Source organism: Xenia sp. Carnegie-2017, unplaced genomic scaffold (assembly GCF_021976095.1).
Source record: "Xenia sp. Carnegie-2017 unplaced genomic scaffold, XeniaSp_v1 HiC_scaffold_25, whole genome shotgun sequence".
Lineage (NCBI taxonomy): Eukaryota > Metazoa > Cnidaria > Anthozoa > Malacalcyonacea > Xeniidae > Xenia > Xenia sp. Carnegie-2017.
This window is the reverse complement of record NW_025813488.1, coordinates 1818362-1837029: the sequence shown is the minus strand read 5'-3', so window position 1 is coordinate 1837029 and position 18668 is coordinate 1818362. Positions and strand designations below refer to the sequence as shown.

At 34.5% G+C, this 18668-nt stretch overlaps 4 protein-coding genes across 4 annotated transcripts; all 4 read right to left on the bottom strand.

Annotated features, from left to right (window-relative positions):
- Positions 1 to 129: 129 nt before the first annotated feature.
- LOC124453095 (eukaryotic translation initiation factor 2-alpha kinase 1-like) lies at positions 130 to 1379 on the bottom strand. Its single transcript, XM_047003847.1, has one exon. It carries the CDS (start codon positions 1302 to 1304, stop codon positions 438 to 440), a length of 867 nt encoding a protein of 288 aa, XP_046859803.1. The 5' UTR covers positions 1305 to 1379; the 3' UTR covers positions 130 to 437.
- An 817-nt stretch (positions 1380 to 2196) lies between these two features.
- On the bottom strand, positions 2197 to 9092 carry LOC124453265 (serine/threonine-protein kinase PDIK1L-like). Its single transcript, XM_047004043.1, has 2 exons — positions 8238 to 9092; positions 2197 to 3267 (listed from the first exon to the last, which is right to left on the bottom strand). Exons 1-2 carry the CDS (start codon positions 8878 to 8880, stop codon positions 2996 to 2998), a joined length of 915 nt encoding a protein of 304 aa, XP_046859999.1. The 5' UTR covers positions 8881 to 9092; the 3' UTR covers positions 2197 to 2995.
- Positions 9093 to 12624: 3532 nt separating this feature from the next.
- On the bottom strand, positions 12625 to 12996 carry LOC124453424 (serine/threonine-protein kinase Nek1-like). Its single transcript, XM_047004245.1, has one exon. The coding sequence runs from the start codon at positions 12994 to 12996 to the stop codon at positions 12625 to 12627; it is 372 nt and encodes a 123-aa protein (XP_046860201.1).
- Positions 12997 to 17112: 4116 nt separating this feature from the next.
- Positions 17113 to 18000, bottom strand: LOC124453423 (eukaryotic translation initiation factor 2-alpha kinase 1-like). The gene has a single exon (XM_047004244.1). It carries the CDS (start codon positions 17995 to 17997, stop codon positions 17113 to 17115), a length of 885 nt encoding a protein of 294 aa, XP_046860200.1. The 5' UTR covers positions 17998 to 18000.
- Between the last annotated feature and the right edge of the window lie 668 nt (positions 18001 to 18668).

Below are 18668 nucleotides of genomic sequence, written 5' to 3'. Positions count from 1 at the left end.
CTTGTTGTTAATATAAATGTCGTCTATCGCTTCCCGCAAGATAATATAATTTCAAAACAGTGTATAAGACAGATATTTCTCTTCCAAGGCCCTCCCTCTTCTGTTTATATTCAAATGAGACAATAAGTGGAAACGTTTCGTGCTTTTACTTTCATTTGTGGTTTTCAGAAAAAGATATAAAAATAGTGTATAGCTATATTCTCGTTAAACTAGATCCTTACATCATAAGGATCTAATTGTTTAGATTCACTATTGTGCAGGTTAAATACAATAATCAGCTAACTATATCATGCATTTATTGTTTTAAACAGGTCTGTTTTTATCATTGTCAATATACTCGCAATTATTGCACAGTGATTCAACTGAATCTCATTGTTTTTCTTTTCGCCACAAATCTATTTTCTTGATAGATAATACGAAATATTAATTTGCTGTTTTCACATCCGCTGAATATCCTTTAACTTTCCATGAATAGATGCTGCATCACTGCGGTCATTTTGATTATAGATAAGAGCAGACCCGATTATTTGAGCAATACGCCGAGAGCATTTTTCAAAGGTAAATTGAAGTCCTTTTTTATCATGATACATTTGCAAACCCAGAGGAGCCCATGTGCCATCTTTAAGGCTGATAAACAAACCATAACAACATTTTCCATTGATGTTAAGGTACTTTGCTTCAACTATGATATACATTAGCAAACCTAAAGCAAATACGTCTGCCTTTTCGTTGTAATGACCATCAAATACCTCTGGAGCCATGTAGAATATCGTACCATAAAAACTGTTCATATAGTAATTCAACCATGTTTCATTTTCGCGTTTTGCGGAAACAAAATCTCGTGCAAGGCCAAAGTCCCCCACTTTAACATTATCGTTAGCGTTGAACAGAATATTATCTGGTTTCAAATCACGATGCACTAGACTTAAAGCATGAATGTACGCAACGGCTTCAGACAGTTGTTTCAACCATTTAAGTTGTTTGGCTTCATTGTACTGTTTTGACAATCTTTGAGTTAAAGTTCCTCGAGGACAGTACTGAAGAATGATGTAGATATCTGCCAAGAAATCGCCTTGCTGCTTACAAACTGTCTCTACTATTTTCACAATGTTTGGATGTTCCAGTCGACTCATCGCTTTCAATTCTTCCATCACATTATGAAGATCATCGTTCGTTCTGCATTTTAACTTTTTCAAAGCATAATTCTTGCCGTCTTCACAACTGTTTACCAAAAATACTTCACCAAAAGCACCTTCGCCCAAGTTTGATTCAAACTTGTATTTGTCCCAGTCGTATTTTGACATAATCACAGAGTTGCAATCTTAATCTTTATCGTCCAAACACAAAAGCGATTTCTTCTTTATGGTGTAACATCACAATGTCTCCTGTTAAAAGAAGAGTTCTTGATCATCAGTCTAAGCATTCAAGCTTTTATGTCATAATGAATGTGAGTTTTAATAATAACTTTTTAATTGAGGCATTGTCATAAACACAACGGGGAAATACCTAAGAAAAAGAAAATGAAGATATACAGAGAAGTTTTTGGGATTCATTCTTTACCAGCACTACAAGTCATTGCTTAATGCCAATTACAGATACTAAATAAAACTGCAACTTCCAATAGTAGCTTGGACAGTATGTTTTCTATAAATGCACATATACAAGAATAAGAATCTTTTCCAATGAAATGATATTGAAACTCCAAGAATCAGCATTCGCACTTTCAATTTCGTTTACAAAAGAACGCCATAAACAAAGAGAAGACTATCTCTTGAATTATGTCATTAATTACAGACAACTTTCATAGCTCTTAAAACATCTCAAGAGCCACTTGAGATTAAATCTGTGCAACTGATCGAACAAAGATCACAAAAAAGCGACAGATCTTGAAAAAGCTATGGCATTGAAATGGTTTCCGACTATGTGCTCATAATAAAATTTGAAAGTAAACTCAAAGGATTGAAAAATTTCTTTTGCAGACTCGTTTGATAAACGAATTTTAGATGACGATCTGGTTTCTTCCAACTCAAGTGAACTTTGGCTCGTTTCGAATGTGGAACTTTGCATGAGCCGAACACTTTTACAACAAAAAGATAATGAGGTGTTCATCACATTTTTTTTTGTTTTTAAGCTCGGTGCATCTAAAGTTTGACGTTTAAAACAAGCCTTAAATACAAAAAAAATTATATAAAAATGTGAAAGTATGAGATATTCTTTTTACATGAAACATTTACACCATTTGGATAAGTAATTTAACGTAAATACGTCATAGCAATCACTGAACATATAAAGCCAAACAAGTCGGTAATCCTTACTAAGGGGATAATTCCTGAAATGGTTGTGGGGGCTTGCCCTCTAAAAACAAGAATTAATGGTTTCGTTTAAAAAGATGTTTCAAGGAATACTGAATTTTTTGGAAATCTTAGCGCAAAACATTATACTGGCGATGTGAAAAAAGCGACTTTATAGTCGCTTTTTAGACACTATTATCTTGTCATTTAAGTAAAAAAGACAAGCATTAGAATGGTTGGAAATGCTTATTACGTCTTGGACCCGTTTGAGACGTCGAACTTTACCTGTGCTGAATGCGTTAAAAATAAATGATAATGAGATGAAATTTCTCAATATATTTTATTTTGAATGCATACAGTTCGTGTGAAATACGACGTTTAAAACGGGCCTTACATATATTTAATAGCGGCAAATTACGTTCAACTGTATTATAGTATAGGTATATTCGTTAAAAAATCATAATATATAGCTATTAGTGCATGCGTATCTTCCCGTAAAATTACATCCTTGAAGATCGTTGACTAACTCTTGTGTTGCATTCCAATCTTCAATACAATAATCAATGAGCTATATCCAGGCAGTTACTATTTTATGAGGTCAGTTTTAATCAATTTCAATATCCCAGCAATTAAAGCTGAGTGATTATCGTTTTTTTTGTTGGACATCTTTTTTTTGTGGTACTATTTATTGGCTGATGAGGTTTTCAAATCCACTGAATATCTTTCATTTTTCCATGAAGAGATGCTGCATCACTGCGGTCATTTTGATTATAAACAAGTGCTGACTCGATGATTCGAGCAACACGCGAAGAGCATTTTTTAAAGGAAAATTGATCATGAAGTCCTTTTTTATCAATATACATTTGCAAACCCAGAGGAGTCCATGTTCCATCGTCAAGTCTGAGAAACAAACCATAACAAAGTTTGCCTTCGATGTAATTGTATATTCGTTCAGCTATGACGTACATCAACAAACCTAAAGCAAATACGTCTGCCTTTTCGTTGTAATGACCATCGAATACCTCTGGAGCCATGTAGAATATCGTACCACAAAAACTGTTCATATAGTAATTCAACCATGTTTCATCTTCGCGTTTTGCGGAAACAAAATCTCGTGCAAGGCCAAAGTCCCCCACTTTAACATTATCGTTAGCACTGAACAGAATATTATCTGGTTTCAAATCACGATGCACTAGACTTAAGGCATGAATGTATGCAACGGCCTCAGACAGTTGTTTCAACCATTTAATTTGTTTGGCTTCATTGTACGGTTTTGACAATCTTTGAGTTAAAGTTCCTTTAGAACAGTACTCAAGAATGATGTAGATATCTGCCAAGAAATCGTCTCGCTGCTTACAAACTGTCTCTACTATTTTCACAATGTTTGGATGTTCCAGTCGATTAAGCGCATTTAACTCTTCCGTCACATTTTCAAGATCATCATTTGTTTCACATTTTATCTTCTTCAAAGCATAATTCTTTCTATTTTCGCTGCTCTTCACCAAAAACACTTCACCAAAAGCGCCTTCACCCAATTTTGATATAACTTTGTACTTATCACTGTCGCAATTCGGCTTATTCAGGATGGTACCCATGTCTCAATCTTTATCATCCAATAACAAAAGCGAATTCTTCTCTTCTAAGTTATACCAATATAAAGTTCCCAGTTTTATATACTGTTATTCATCATCAGTTTAAGCATTCAGACCTTTTTATCATAAGTATAAGTTGCGATAATCACTTTAGAATTTGAGTATTTTTTATCAACAAAACAGGGGAATTCCCAAAAATGGGAAACACAGAAAGATCTCTATAAATCTTCTGTATTGGATTGTACTATCACTATGGAGGACATTCCTTTCCTACCTGGTTGCTACCAATAGTAGATTTCGAATTCTGAATAGAGATGCAACTTCTAAGAGAATTTTAGACGCATATAAAGAGAAAGGTATTTTACCCGGAAATGACATTGGAACTCCAAGAATTAGCATTCGCAGTTTCATTTTCTTTTTTAAAATGACGCCATGAACAATGGGGGAAATCATCTGTTGCATTACATCATTATACATGCAGACATTTTTTGCAGATATATAAACACTTCAAGAACGACTCATAAAAAAATCGGTACGATTGATGAGGCTAGAAATGGGTTCCGACTTTACAATGCGTTTATATATATAAAAGTGAGCAAAAACGATTAGAAAGTTGCTTTGAAAGTAAAATTGGTGATGGTGGTCTGTTTTGCTTCTTGTACGCGCAGTTCAAACGCACAGTTTAAACGTGGTTCAGCTGGTCGTTTCCAACGACGAGGAATTATTGCCGCTCAAGATAATCACCTAAACTTGATGCGTCTCAAAAATTTTACAGCAGGCGCTTAGTAGTTGAAATCGTGCAAGGATCGAGGAATTTGTCATCTAAACTGGATCACCTGGTAAAAGATAAAAGAGAAAGTAAAAAACCTTAAAGCACTGAAAGCATTCTGCACGAATGGCGGCATTTTTCATCAAAAACTGGATCCACTGAAACGTAAATGCCAACTAGTGCGCATACTGGAAGACGAAAATTCTTTCAGATCGCGGATTCGTCCAAAAAAAACTCTCAAATACTCAATGTGTCGAGCGTCAATAAAGAACAGAGTTAACTCAGTCCGAAATCGACTTTCTGTCATCGAAAAAGTCTAAACACGAAACTCACTTGAAATTGCATGCATTAAAGAATAGAATCGATGCTGAAATGAATCCTAAAGATTTGACGATGGATAATGGCGGTATTTTTCAACTATTGTGATAAGAAATTGCAAGTTCGCTTGATCGACGTATCAAAGAGGAATGAAAATCTCGTTTGCTCCCACTCACAGTGATGTTGAAAACGACAAGCCTCGTTCTGTTCGTCCAAAGGAGGGAACTGAGAAAAAATCAGAAAAAAAACAGTAAAAATTATGATGTTGAAAACAAAACACCTCCTATCATGCACAGCAAAATGATCAAAGGTGCACAAAATGAAGTTATTCATAGTTCAAGCCATTTACGTTCCAACCTCGTTTCTAAATCTTACAATTGTCCGTTTGGCTAATAAGTTTAATATTCCAATTAATTGCACTTAATTATTGCTAATTATCCAATGCATTTGAAAGCTTTTCTAAAATTGCGACATTTTTGTCAAAGACATGCAAAAAATAAGCCATTGTTTAATATCTCCTAGCCAGGATAGTGCATCACATTTCAAAAATATGAATTGTCTTCATCCCTGCCATCTTTATTGACCAAGAGAACGAATTTCTGCTACAGAGTATTTCAGGTCTTCATTGTTACGACATGTAATATCTCTATACTTGTTGCCATATATAATTGTCGTCTAACGCTTTCGTTAAGATCATGTAATTTCAATATAGTATAGCTATATAAAAGGCATTTATTTTTCCAAGGCCCTCCCTCTTTTCTTTATATTCAAACGAGACAATGAGTTGAAAGGGTCTGTGCTTTTACTTTCATTTGTGGTTTTCGGAAAAATAAATAAAAATAGTGTGTATAGCTATATTCTCGTTAAATTAGATCCTTATACATCCTCATGTTAAATTGCATGCTTAAATACAACAATCAGCTGGGAAAAAATGCGTGATCCGATATCAGGATTATACATAATGCAGTCAAACGTTCACTGATATAAAATTTTTTGTTGAACAAACTTTCGGCTGTCTGTCTGCAAACTTTCTTATTTGATTCAATAAAGAGTTTCACACTAAATAATTAATGTCATGTTGTATTTTATAAGATAAGACAAGATTCTTCTTCTCTACTAGGGTGAGTAGGGTTCTCTCTTTGATTTCGTACTTGGTTCTGTTGACTTTTCTGATCTCTTAGGTAAAGGCTTATGTCTTTTCCAGTGTTAAGATGACCTTCATAAGCTTCAATCCATAAACGACCTTTCATGAACACTTGATAAAACGTTATGTCGTCCGTCCAACTTTCGGTAATATAATGACAAATTTTGATGTAACCATCCTTCTCCCCTAAAGTGTGAAATGAATGACTAAAAGTAGGTAAAGCCTTGCCGTCACATTTTTTCATAATCTTTGGTTCTACCACTACCAGTTCGGGACAGGAGTTGGGAAAATCTTGCGCGATGTATACACGAAGTTTATAGTTGCGATTTGAGTTGCTTTGCATTGTAATTTCCACGTATTTAACGCCAGACCATGATACACGGCCTGGGAAGTATTTCTGAAGAAGATCCTTTCTACTATGATTCTTTGCTTTTGTGCCGGAGAAAATGCGTCAAATGACATCTTTGCTTCCTAATTCTTTAAAAGTTGCTCCTCTCTTCGGCAGTGTTTTTGAACATTTGGTTAGCGACAACGACTATTATAGTGAAAACAAAGCAGAATGAAACATTAAACTGTGTTTATTGACATGCAAGACGTCCTTTCTAAGAATTTCCAGGCGTCCCGCATGTTTTCAAACCGAAAGCAAAATATCATGGACAATTATACCTTGTCTTTCTACATGGCGTGAGCAGAATCGATAATTGTGAAGGTTCGTGTATACATATATTCACAGACTGAGACTGTCCTAATATGCCATTGTGTCATAGCACATTCGTTAATAATGATGATTAAAAATTGGCTCCTTGTCTCACGCATATAGAAAACATCAAATTGAAGGAATTATTTATTTCCCGTATGTGTGAAATGAGTGAAAATTAAGATAAAAAAAACTGCCAATTTAAGAAGTATAAAATAGGCCAGCAGGAATAAAAAATATTTAAAAAGACAAAAAGAGCGCATGAATATGTAAGTATTCTGGAAAAACGTGAAAGTCAATGGAAATGAAACAAGTTCTCTATTCCAAACACTAAACTATTTTACTCAGTTGGCAAAATTTCGTCTACAGAGAATTGCAGATCTTCATTGCTACGACGTATGGTATCTTCAACAGCGTAGATTTGAGACTTTATGTTGTCGTCCACGGCTTTACTAACTGTTCCAAATCCACCTTCTCCAAGCTTCTCCCTTCTAGTATAACTTACTTCACATAAATAATGAGAACCCATTCCTTTATTTGCTTGTACTTGTTGTCTATATATAAATGTCGTTATCGTTTTCTTTAAGATTACGTAAATTCAAGATAGTATAGCTATAAGAAAGGCATTTTTTCTTCCAAGGCCCTTTCTCTTTTGTTTATATTCAAATGAGACAATGAGTTGAATTGGTCTGTGCTTTTACTTTCATTTGTGGTTTATGGAAAAATATATAAAAATAGTTTATAGCTATATTCTCGTTCAATTAGATCCTCATACATCCTCATGTTAAATTGCATGCTTAAATACAACAATCAACTATAAAAATACGTGATCCGATATCAGGATTATACATAATGCAGTCAAACGTTTACTGATATAAAATTTTTTGTTGAACAATCTTTCGGCTGTCTGTGTACAGCCTTCGACGGGTTATGGACAGACAGCCAAAAGCTTGTTCGATAAAAAAATTTACATCACTGAGCGTTTGACTCCATTAACAATCAACTAGTTATATAATGCATTTATTGTTTTAAACAGGGCTGTTTTTATCATTGTGAATATCCCAGCCATTAATGCTGAATGATTCTATTGAATCCCATCGTTTTTCTTTCGCACTACATCTGTACTTTTCTTGATAGTGCAAAGCATTAATTTGCAGTTTTCACATTCGCTGAATGCTTTTCAACTTTCCATTTATAGATGCTGCATCACTGCGGTCATTTTGATTATAGATAAGAGCAGAACCGATTATTTGAGCAATTCGCCGAGAGCATTTTTCAAAGGTAAATTGAAGTCCTTTTTTATCATGATACATTTGCAAACCCAGAGGAGCCCATGTGCCATCTTTAAAGCTGATAAACAAACCATAACAACGTTTGCCATTGATGTTAAGGTACTTTGCTTCAACTAAGATATACATCAACAAACCTAAAGCAAATACGTCTGCCTTTTCGTTGTAATGACCATCGAATACCTCTGGAGCCATGTAGAATATCGTACCACAAAAACTGTTCATATAGTAATTCAACCATGTTTCATCTTCGCGTTTTGCGGAAACAAAATCTCGTGCAAGGCCAAAGTCCCCCACTTTAACATTATCGTTAGCACTGAACAGAATATTATCTGGTTTCAAATCACGATGCACTAGACTTAAGGCATGAATGTATGCAACGGCCTCAGACAGTTGTTTCAACCATTTAATTTGTTTGGCTTCATTGTACGGTTTTGACAATCTTTGAGTTAAAGTTCCTTTAGAACAGTACTCAAGAATGATGTAGATATCTGCCAAGAAATCGTCTCGCTGCTTACAAACTGTCTCTACTATTTTCACAATGTTTGGATGTTCCAGTCGACTCATCGCTTTCAACTCTTCCGTCACATGTTCAAGATCATCATTCGTTTCACATTTTATCTTCTTCAAAGCATAATTCTTTCTGTCTTCACAACTGTTCACCAAAAACACTTTACCAAAAGCGCCATCACCCAATTCTGACACAAATTTGTATTTCTTCCAGTCGTATTTCGGCTTAATCTGAATAGCACCCATATGTCTCAATCTTTTATCGTCCATTCACAATAGCGAATTCTATACTTCTATGGTAAAACAACATAATGTTATCTATTAATCGTTGGTATTTATCATCAGTGTAAACATTTAGGCCTTTTTATCATAATGAGAGTGAGTTTCGATAATAACTTTCGAATTTGAACATTTTTATCAACACAACACAGAATTCCCAGAAATGGAAAACGAGGATAAACAAAGAAGTCTAGATGCTAGAGTGTGCTAACGCTGGAAAACATTGCTTTCTTAGCTGTTCTTTGCCAATTACGGATTTCGAATTCTGAATAAAGCTGCAACTTCCAAAAGTAGTTCAAACAGTATGTTTTCTACGGACGCATATAACGAGAAAATTATTTTCCCCGGAAATGATATTGAAACTCCAAGAATTAGCTTTCGCACTTTCAATTTCATTTACAAAATGACGCAATAAAAAAAGGGAAAATCGTTAGTTGCATTACATCATTAAATATACAAACAACTTTCACATCTCTGTAAACGTAAGCATCTCAAGAGCGACTCAAGATTGAACGCTGTTGATCCAACAAAGATCACAAAAATACGACAAAGCTTTAACTTAATTTATAATGCCATCAAAATTGATCCCCACAATTCAATACGTTTATATATTCAAAAGTGAACACGAACGATTGGTAAGTTGCTTTGAAAGTGAAATTGGTTATGGTGGTTTGTGTTGTTTCTTGTATGGCTTACGAACGCACAGTTCGAACGTGGTCGTTCATTTGGTCGTTTCAAACGACGAGGAATTTAATGCTGCACAAGATAATCACCTAGACTGTGTTGGATACGTCGCAAAAATTTATGACATGCGTTTGTTTAAGATAATACAAGGATTGACGAATCTTTCATTTCATAAAGATCATGTGGTCATTGATATATGCGAAAATAAGAAAGCAAAGGATCCTAATTTTTTCTGTACAAACAGCGATCTTCTGAAAGAAGCAGTGGATCCACTGAAAGGCGAAAGTTTGCAATTGCGCATACTGGAAGACGAAAGTCCTTTCAGAAAGCTGGTTCATTCAATACCAAGAGTGCTGTCTATAGATCTTAAATCTCAAAACGGCAATGTGAGCAATTTCAGCAAAGAGCAAACTTTCTGTGATACCGAAATGTCTAAAGACGAAACCCACTTGAAATTGCTTGCAATAAAGAATAGAATCGATGTCGAATTGAATCTTGAAGATGCAACGATGGATAATGGCGATATTTCTTTCAACTATTGTGATAAGAAATTTCAAGTTTGCTTGATAAACGAATGTGAAGTAATGATCTTGTGTGCTGCCACTCAAGACAACGAAAAGAAAGAGAAGATCTATCGTAATGAAAAAGTTCAGACAATAATTGATGACATAAAATCAACAAGTTTAGATAATAATTGATTATATAAAATGAGCCGACTCATCTACCTTCGTTAAAATGTCGGTGTAACGTAAAGGAGCTTAAATACTGATCGTTTAATTACACAAATATATAACTTTACTCAAGAACAACACACACTGAATGAATCTATTGACGTCATGACATCACCATGTACAACTGTATTTAACTTGACCTCAACAGGTATAAATTATACAAGATGCTTGTAACATATAGGTTTGTATTGATCATAATTTTCTTTCATATTCATATTTATACAACACTCCAGGGTTACTAACAATTCACATACATGAAATTTGCAAGGCGTTCTTTAAAAGTCAATAATGTAACTGTTCTTCAATGTAAATAGCTTAACAATTTGAAAATTTATGGTCAATTAAATGCATCAGCTCAAGCGCATGTTAAAAAGTTCTGTTCATAAAAGTGATAATGAAATCATTGAAAGGAAAGAAATGAATAGCTAACTAGTGAGGCTAAAAAGATATTGAGAGCTAAACTCGTTTTCCATGTCATCGAAATTTGCAAACATATTGCGATGTTAGAAATAGCCAGGTTTATGATTATTTTCATTCAATAAAGAGTTTCACACTAAATAATTAATGTCATATAGTATTTTATAAGATAAGACTAGATTCTTCTTCGCTACTAGGATGAGTAGGGTCCTGTCTTTGATTTCGTACTTGGTTCTGTTGACTTTTCTGATCTCTTAGGTAAAAGCTTATCTCTTTTCCAGTGTTAAGATGACCTTCATAAGCTTCGATCCATAAATGACCATTCATGAACACTTGATAAAACGTAATGTCGTCCGTCCAAATTTCAAGAATATAATGACAAATTTTGATGTAACCATCCTTTTCACTTAAGGTGTGAAATAAATAGCTCGGACAAGGTAAAGCCTTTCCATCACATTTTTTCATAATCTTTGGTTCTACCACTACTAGTTCTTGACAGGAGTTGGGAAAATCTTGTGGGATGTATACACGAAGTTTATAATTGCGATTTGAGTTGCTTTGCATTGTAATTTCCACGTGTTTGACGCCAGACCTTGATACATGGCCTGGGAGATACTTATTAAGAATGTCCTATGATATCTTTAACAGCGTAGATTTATGACTTTATGTTGTCTTCCACTGCTTTACTAAATGTTCGAAAATCACCTTCTCCAAGCTTCTCCCTTCTTGCAGTGCTGTAGAAGTGGGGAGCGCTTGGGCGAGGAGCCCCCCTTCTACCTTTGAGATGGGTAATTTTTCATAATTTTATGACTTCAGCTTCGTCAAGAGAGCCCCCCATCTGATAAATTTAGTTCTACAGCACTACCTTCTAGTATAACTTACTTTACATAAATAATGAGAATTCATTGCTTTATTTGCTTGTACCTGTTGTCTATATAAATGTCGTCGTTTTGAAGATTACGTAAATTCAAGATAAATAGCTAAGAAGAAAGGCATTCTTAAGATTCCTCTCTTTGTTTCAAGACAAACGAGAATCTGAAATTTGACTTTATTTCAAAGTGGTTTCGGACAAATATATAAAAATACTGTATTATATTTCAATCATGTATATTCGGAAAAAAATAGAAATTAAATAGTGTGATATTTACAAAAAAGTTAAGATGTAGGATTTCAGGATGTTAAACGCAACTGGTAAAAATTTTATGTTAAAAAATTTAATTCTGTCTGTTAAGCCTGTTGAGGGTTTGTTGTTTGATGAGTAGTGTTCAAGAAAAAAATGTTAGTTGTTAGATTTGGTTTCAACTAGTTTATTGTTGAATAAAAGGTTTTCTATAGGAGGTTCTGAATGAAGCCATTATTGTTCAATGATTTATTGAATCCCATCTTTCGCACTCATCATTTTATTGATTATGCAAAGCATTAATTTGTCTTTTTCATCATTTTTCAGTTTCATGAATAGTGCTGCATCACTGCGGTCATTTTGATTATAGATAAGAGCAAACCGATTATTTGAGCAATTCTAGCTTTTTCAAAGGTAAATTGAAGTCCTTTTTATCATGATAATTTGCAAATAGATAGCTATGTGCCATTTTTAAGGCTAAACGTTTAACAACGTTTGTCATTGATGTTAAGGTACTTTGCTTCAACTATGATATACATTAGCAAACCTAAAGCAAATACGTCTGCCTTTTCTGTAATGACCATCGAATACCTCTGGAGCCATGTAAATATCATCAACAAAAAACTTCATATAGTTTCAATGTTTCATGTTCATGTTTTGCGAAACAAAATCTCGTGCAAGGCCAAAGTCCCCCACTTTAACATTATCGTTAGCGTTGAACAGAGTATTATGTGGTTTCAAATCACGATGCACTAGACTTAAGGCATGAATGTACGCAACAGCTTAAGACAGTTGTTTCAACCATTTAAGTTGTTTGGCTTCATTGTACGGTTTTGACAATCTTTGTGTTAAAGTTCCTCGAGGACAGTACTCAAGAATGATGTAGATATCTGCTGAGAAATTGTGTTGCTGTTCATGAAGTGTCTCTACTATTTTCACAATGTTTGGATGTTCCAGTCGACTCACCGCTTTCAACTCTTCCGTCACATGTTCAAGATCATCATTTGTTTCACATTTTATCTTCTTCAAAGCATAATTCTTTCTGTCTTCACAACTGTTCACCAAAAACACTTCACCAAAAGCACCTTCGCCCAAGTTTGATATAAACTTGTATTTGTCCCAGTCGTATTTCGGCTTAATCTGAATAGCACCCATATGTCTCAATCCATTCACAAAAGCGAATTCTATAATGAGAGTGAGTTCCGATAATAACTTTCGAATTTGAACATTTTTATCAACACAACACAGAATTCCCAGGAATGGAAAACGAGAATAAATAGAGAAGTTTGGATGTTAGAGTGTGCAAGCCGTGGAAAGCACTGCTTTCTTAGCTGTTCTTCGCCAATTACAGATTTCGAATTCTGAATAAAGCTGCAACTTCAAGAAGTAGTTTAAACAGTATGTTTTCTACGGACGCATATAACTAGGAAATTATTTTCCACGGAAATGATATTGAAACTCCAAGAATTAGCTTTCGCACTTTCAATTTCATTTACAAAATGACGCAATAAACAACATAAGGGAAAATCGTTAGTTGCATTACATCATTAAATATACAAACAACTTTCACATCTCTGTAAACGTAAGCATCTCAAGAGCGACTCAAGATTGAACGCTGTTGATCCAACAAAGATCACAAAAAAACGACAAAGCTTTAACTTAATTTATAATGCCATCAAAATTGATCCCCACAATTCAATACGTTTATATATTCAAAAGTGAACACGAACGATTGGTAAGTTGCTTTGAAAGTAAAATTGGTTATGGTGGTTTGTGTTGTTTCTTGTATGGCTTACGAACGCCCAGTTCGAACGTGGTCGTTCATTTGGTCGTTTCAAACGACGAGGAATTTAATGCTGCACAAGATAATCACCTAGACTGTGTTGGATACGTCGCAAAAATTTATGACATGCGTTTGTTTAAGTTAATACAAGGATTGACGAATCTTTCATTACAAAAAGATCATGTGGTCATTGATATATGCGAAAATAAGAAAGCAAAGGATCCTAATTTTTACTGTACAAACAGCGATTTTCTGAAAGAAGAAGTGGATCCATTGAAAGGCGAAAGTTTGCAATTGCGCATACTGGAAGACGAAAGTCCTTTCAGAAAGCTGATTCATTCAATACCAAGAGTGCTGTCTATAGATCTTAAATCTCAAAACGGCAATGTGAGCAATTTCAGCAAAGAGCAAACTTTCTGTGATACCGAAATGTCTAAAGACGAAACCCACTTGAAATTGCGTGCAATAAAGAATAGAATCGATGCCGAATTGAATCCTGAAGATGCAACGATGGATAATGGCGATATTTCTTTCAACTATTGTGATAAGAAATTTCAAGTTCGCTTGATAAACGAATGTGAAGTGATGATCTTGTGTGCTGCCACTCAAGACAATGAAAAGACAGAGAAGATCTATCGTAATGAAAAAGTCCAGACAATAATTGATGACATAAAATCAACAAGTTCAGATAATAATTGATGACATAAAATGAACAAGTTCAGATAATAATTGATTATATAAAATCAACCGACTCATCTACCATCGTTAAAATGTCGGTGTAACGTAAAGGAGCTTAAATACTGATGGTGTAATTACACAAATATATAACTTTACTTGAGAACAACAGACACTGAATGAATCTATTGACGTCATGACATCACCATGTACAACTGTATTTAACTTGACCTCAACAGGTATAAATTATACAAGATGCTTGTAACATATAGGTTTGTATTGATCATAATTTTCTTTCATATTCATATTTATACAACACTTCAGGGTTACTAACAATTCACATACATGAAATTTGCAAGGCGTTTTTTAAAAGTCAATAATGTAACTGTTCTTCAATGTAAATAGCTTCACAATTTGAAAATTTATTGTCAATTAAATGCATCAGCTCAAGCGCATGTTAAAAAGTTCTGTTCATAAAAGTGATAATGAAGTCGTTGAAAGGAAAGAAATGAATAGCTAACTAGTGAGGCTAAAAAGATATTGAGAGCTACACTCGTTTTCCATGTCATCGAAATTTGCAAACATATTGCGATGTTAGAAATAGCCAGGTTTATGATTATTTTCATTCAATAAAGAGTTTCACACTAAATAATTAATGTCATATAGTATTTTATAAGATAAGACTAGATTCTTCTTCGCTACTAGGGTGAGTAGGGTCCTGTTTTTGATTTCGTACTTGGTTCTGTTGATTTTTCTACTCAGTTAGATAAAAGCTTATGTCTTTCCCAGTGTTAAGATGACCTTCATAACCTTCAATCCATAAACGACCTGTCATGAACACTTGATAAAACGTTATGTCGTCCGTCCAAATTTCAAGAATATAATGACAAATTTTGATGTAATATTCCTTTTCACTTAAGGTGTGAAATGAATAGCTCGGAGAAGGGAAAGCCTTGCCGTCACATTTTTTCATAATCTTTGGTTCTACCACTAGCAGCTCATGGCAGGAGTTTTGAAAATCTTGTGGGATGTATACACAAAGTTTATACTTGTGATTTGAGTTGCTTTGCATTGTAATTTCCACGTATTTGACGCCAGACCTTGATACATGGTCTGAAAAATACTTATTAAGAATGTCCTATGATATCTTTAACAGCGTAGATTTGAGACTTTATGTTGTCGGCTACTGCTTGACTAACTGTTCCAAAATCACCTTCTCCAAGCTTCTCCCTTCTAGCAGTGCTGTAGAAGTAGAGAGCGCTCGGGGAGGAGCTCCCCTTCCACCTTTGAAATGGGTAATTTTTCATAAGTTTATCACTTCAGCTTCGTCAAGAGAACCCCCCATCTGATAAATTTAGTTCTACAGCACTACCTTCTAGTATAACTTATTTACATAAATAATGAGAACCCATTGCTTTATTTGCTTGTACCTAAAAACCATGACCAGCCGACAATTTGAAGAAGTATAATATAAAACAAATTCCGAAGAAGCAATACATCTTGAGATTGCAAAATATGAATCAAGACAAGACGAGAAGTAAACTGTAAATTTTCGACTTTATTTCAAAGTCATCCTCAGACAGAATGGTATTTAAAACCATACATACACATGTATATTTACAACGCATGAAATAAGTAAACGGAAATAAGCAATAGAAATTAAATAGTGTGATATTTACAAAGGAAGAGTTGGAAGAGGTGTAGTATTTCAAAAGGATGAATTGAAACTGCCGACCCGACTGGTAGAATGAGTGTGTTATAAGTTAAGAAAAGACTTGTAATTCTTTGCTAGCCTTAAGTCCCGTGTTGAGAAAAGGTTTGTTATGTTTGATGAGTAGTGCTTCAAGAAAAGCAAGAATGTGGTAGTTGTTAGATTTGGTTGAGTGAAGTATTTTTAGTTGTTGAATAAAAGGTTTTCTATAGGAGAGAGAGTTCTGGGAGGTGGAGGGAGTTCATTGAGTTGTGAGAACTGGTTTTGTAGAGTCGCCAGGAATTGAGCGTTTTCGCTCTCAGTCATTTCGTATATAAGATTACTGCGAGAAAGTGAAGGAAGTTTGTCTTTGTTAGAGAAAAAATAGGACAGTTTTTTAGTGTCATAAATAGTAATAAATTTCACAGGTTGAGAAAGATGTTTTTGTATTTTCTTAAAACAGGACTTTAAGAGGAAATCGTACTGTACCTGTTGTACCTATGCTTGTACCTGTTGTCTATATATAAATGTCATCTATCGCTTTCGTTAAGATCATGTAATTTCAATATAGTATAGCTATATAAAAGGCATTTATTTTTCCAAGGCCCTCCCTCTTTTGTTTATATTCAAATGGGACAATGAGTTGAAAGGGTCTGTGCTTTTACTTTCATTTGTGGTTTTCGGAAAAATATATAAAAATAGTGTGTGTAGCTATATTCTCGTTAAATTAGATCCTCATACATCCTCATGTTAAATTACATGCTTAAATACAACAGTCAACTGTAAAAATGCGTGATCCGATATCAGGATTATACATTATGGAGTCAAATGTTCACTGACATAAAATTTTTTGAACAAACTTTCGGCTGTCTGTCTACAGCCATCGACGGGTTATGGACAGACAGCCGAAAGCTTGTTCAATAAAAAAAATTTATATCAGTGAACGTTTGACTCCATTAACAATCAACTAGTTATATAATGCATTTATTGTTTTAAACAGGGCTGTTTTATCATTGTGTATATTCCAGCCATTAATGCTGAATGATTCTATTGAATCCCATCGTTTTTCTTTCGCACTACATCTGTACTTTTCTTGATAGTGCAAAGCATTAATTTGCAGTTTTCACATTCGCTGAATATCCTTCAACTTTCCATGAATAGATGCTGCATCACTGCGGTCATTTTGATTATAGATAAGAGCAGAACAGATTATTTGAGCAGTTCGCCGAGAGCATTTTTCAAAGGTAAATTGAAGTCCTTTTTTATCATGATACATTTGCAAACCCAGAGGAGCCCATGTGCCATCTTTAAGGCTGATAAACAAACCATAACAACGTTTGTCATTGATGTTAAGGTACTTTGCTTCAACTATGATATACATTAGCAAACCTAAAGCAAATACGTCTGCCTTTTCGTTGTAATGACCATCGAATACCTCTGGAGCCATGTAGAATATCATACCACAAAAACTGTTCATATAGTAATTCAACCATGTTTCATCTTCGCGTTTTGCGGAAACAAAATCTCGTGCAAGGCCGAAATCACCCACTTTAACATTATCGTTAGCGTTGAACAGAATATTATCTGGTTTCAAATCACGATGCACTAGACTTAAGGCATGAATGTATGCAACGGCCTCAGACAGTTGTTTCAACCATTTAAGTTGTTTGGCTTCATCGTGTGGTTTTGACAATCTTTGTGTCAAAGTTCCTCGAGGACAGTACTCAAGAATGATGTAGATATCTGCCAAGAAATCGTCTTGCTGCTTACAAATTGTCTCTACTATTTTCACAATGTTTGGATGTTCCAGTCGACTCATCGCTTTCAACTCTTCCGTCACATGTTCAAGATCATCATTTGTTTCACATTTTATCTTCTTCAAAGCATAATTCTTTCTGTCTTCACAACTTTTCACCAAAAACACTTCACCAAAAGCACCTTCGCCCAAGTTTGATAGAAACTTGTATTTGTCCCAGTCGTATTTCGGTTTAATATGAATAGCACCCATATGTCTCAATCTTTTATCGTCCATTCACAAAAGCGAATTCTATAATGAGAGTGAGTTTCGATAATAACTTTCGAATTTGAACATTTTTATCAACGCAACACAGAATTCCCAGGAATGGAAAACGAGGATAAACAAAGAAGTCTAGATGTTAGAGTGTGCAAGCCGTGGAAAGCACTGCTTTCTTAGCTGTTCTTCGCCAATTACAGATTTCGAATTCTGAATAAAGCTGCAACTTCCAAAAGTAGTTTAAACAGTATGTTTTCTACGGACGCATATAACGAGAAAATTATTTTCCACGGAAATGATATTGAAACTCCAAGAATTAGCTTTCGCACTTTCAATTTCATTTACAAAATGACGCAATAAACAACATAAGGGAAAATCGTTAGTTGTATTACATCATTAAATATACAAACAACTTTCACATCTCTTTAAACGTTAGCATCTCAAGAGCGACTCAAGATTGAACGCTGTTGATCCAACAAAGATCACAAAAAAACGACAAAGCTTTAACTTAATTTATAATGCCATCAAAATTGATCCCCACAATTCAATACGTTTATATATTCAAAAGTGAACACGAACGATTGGTAAGTTGCTTTGAAAGTGAAATTGGTTATGGTGGTCTGTGTTGTTTCTTGTATGGCTTACGAACGCACAGTTCGAACGTG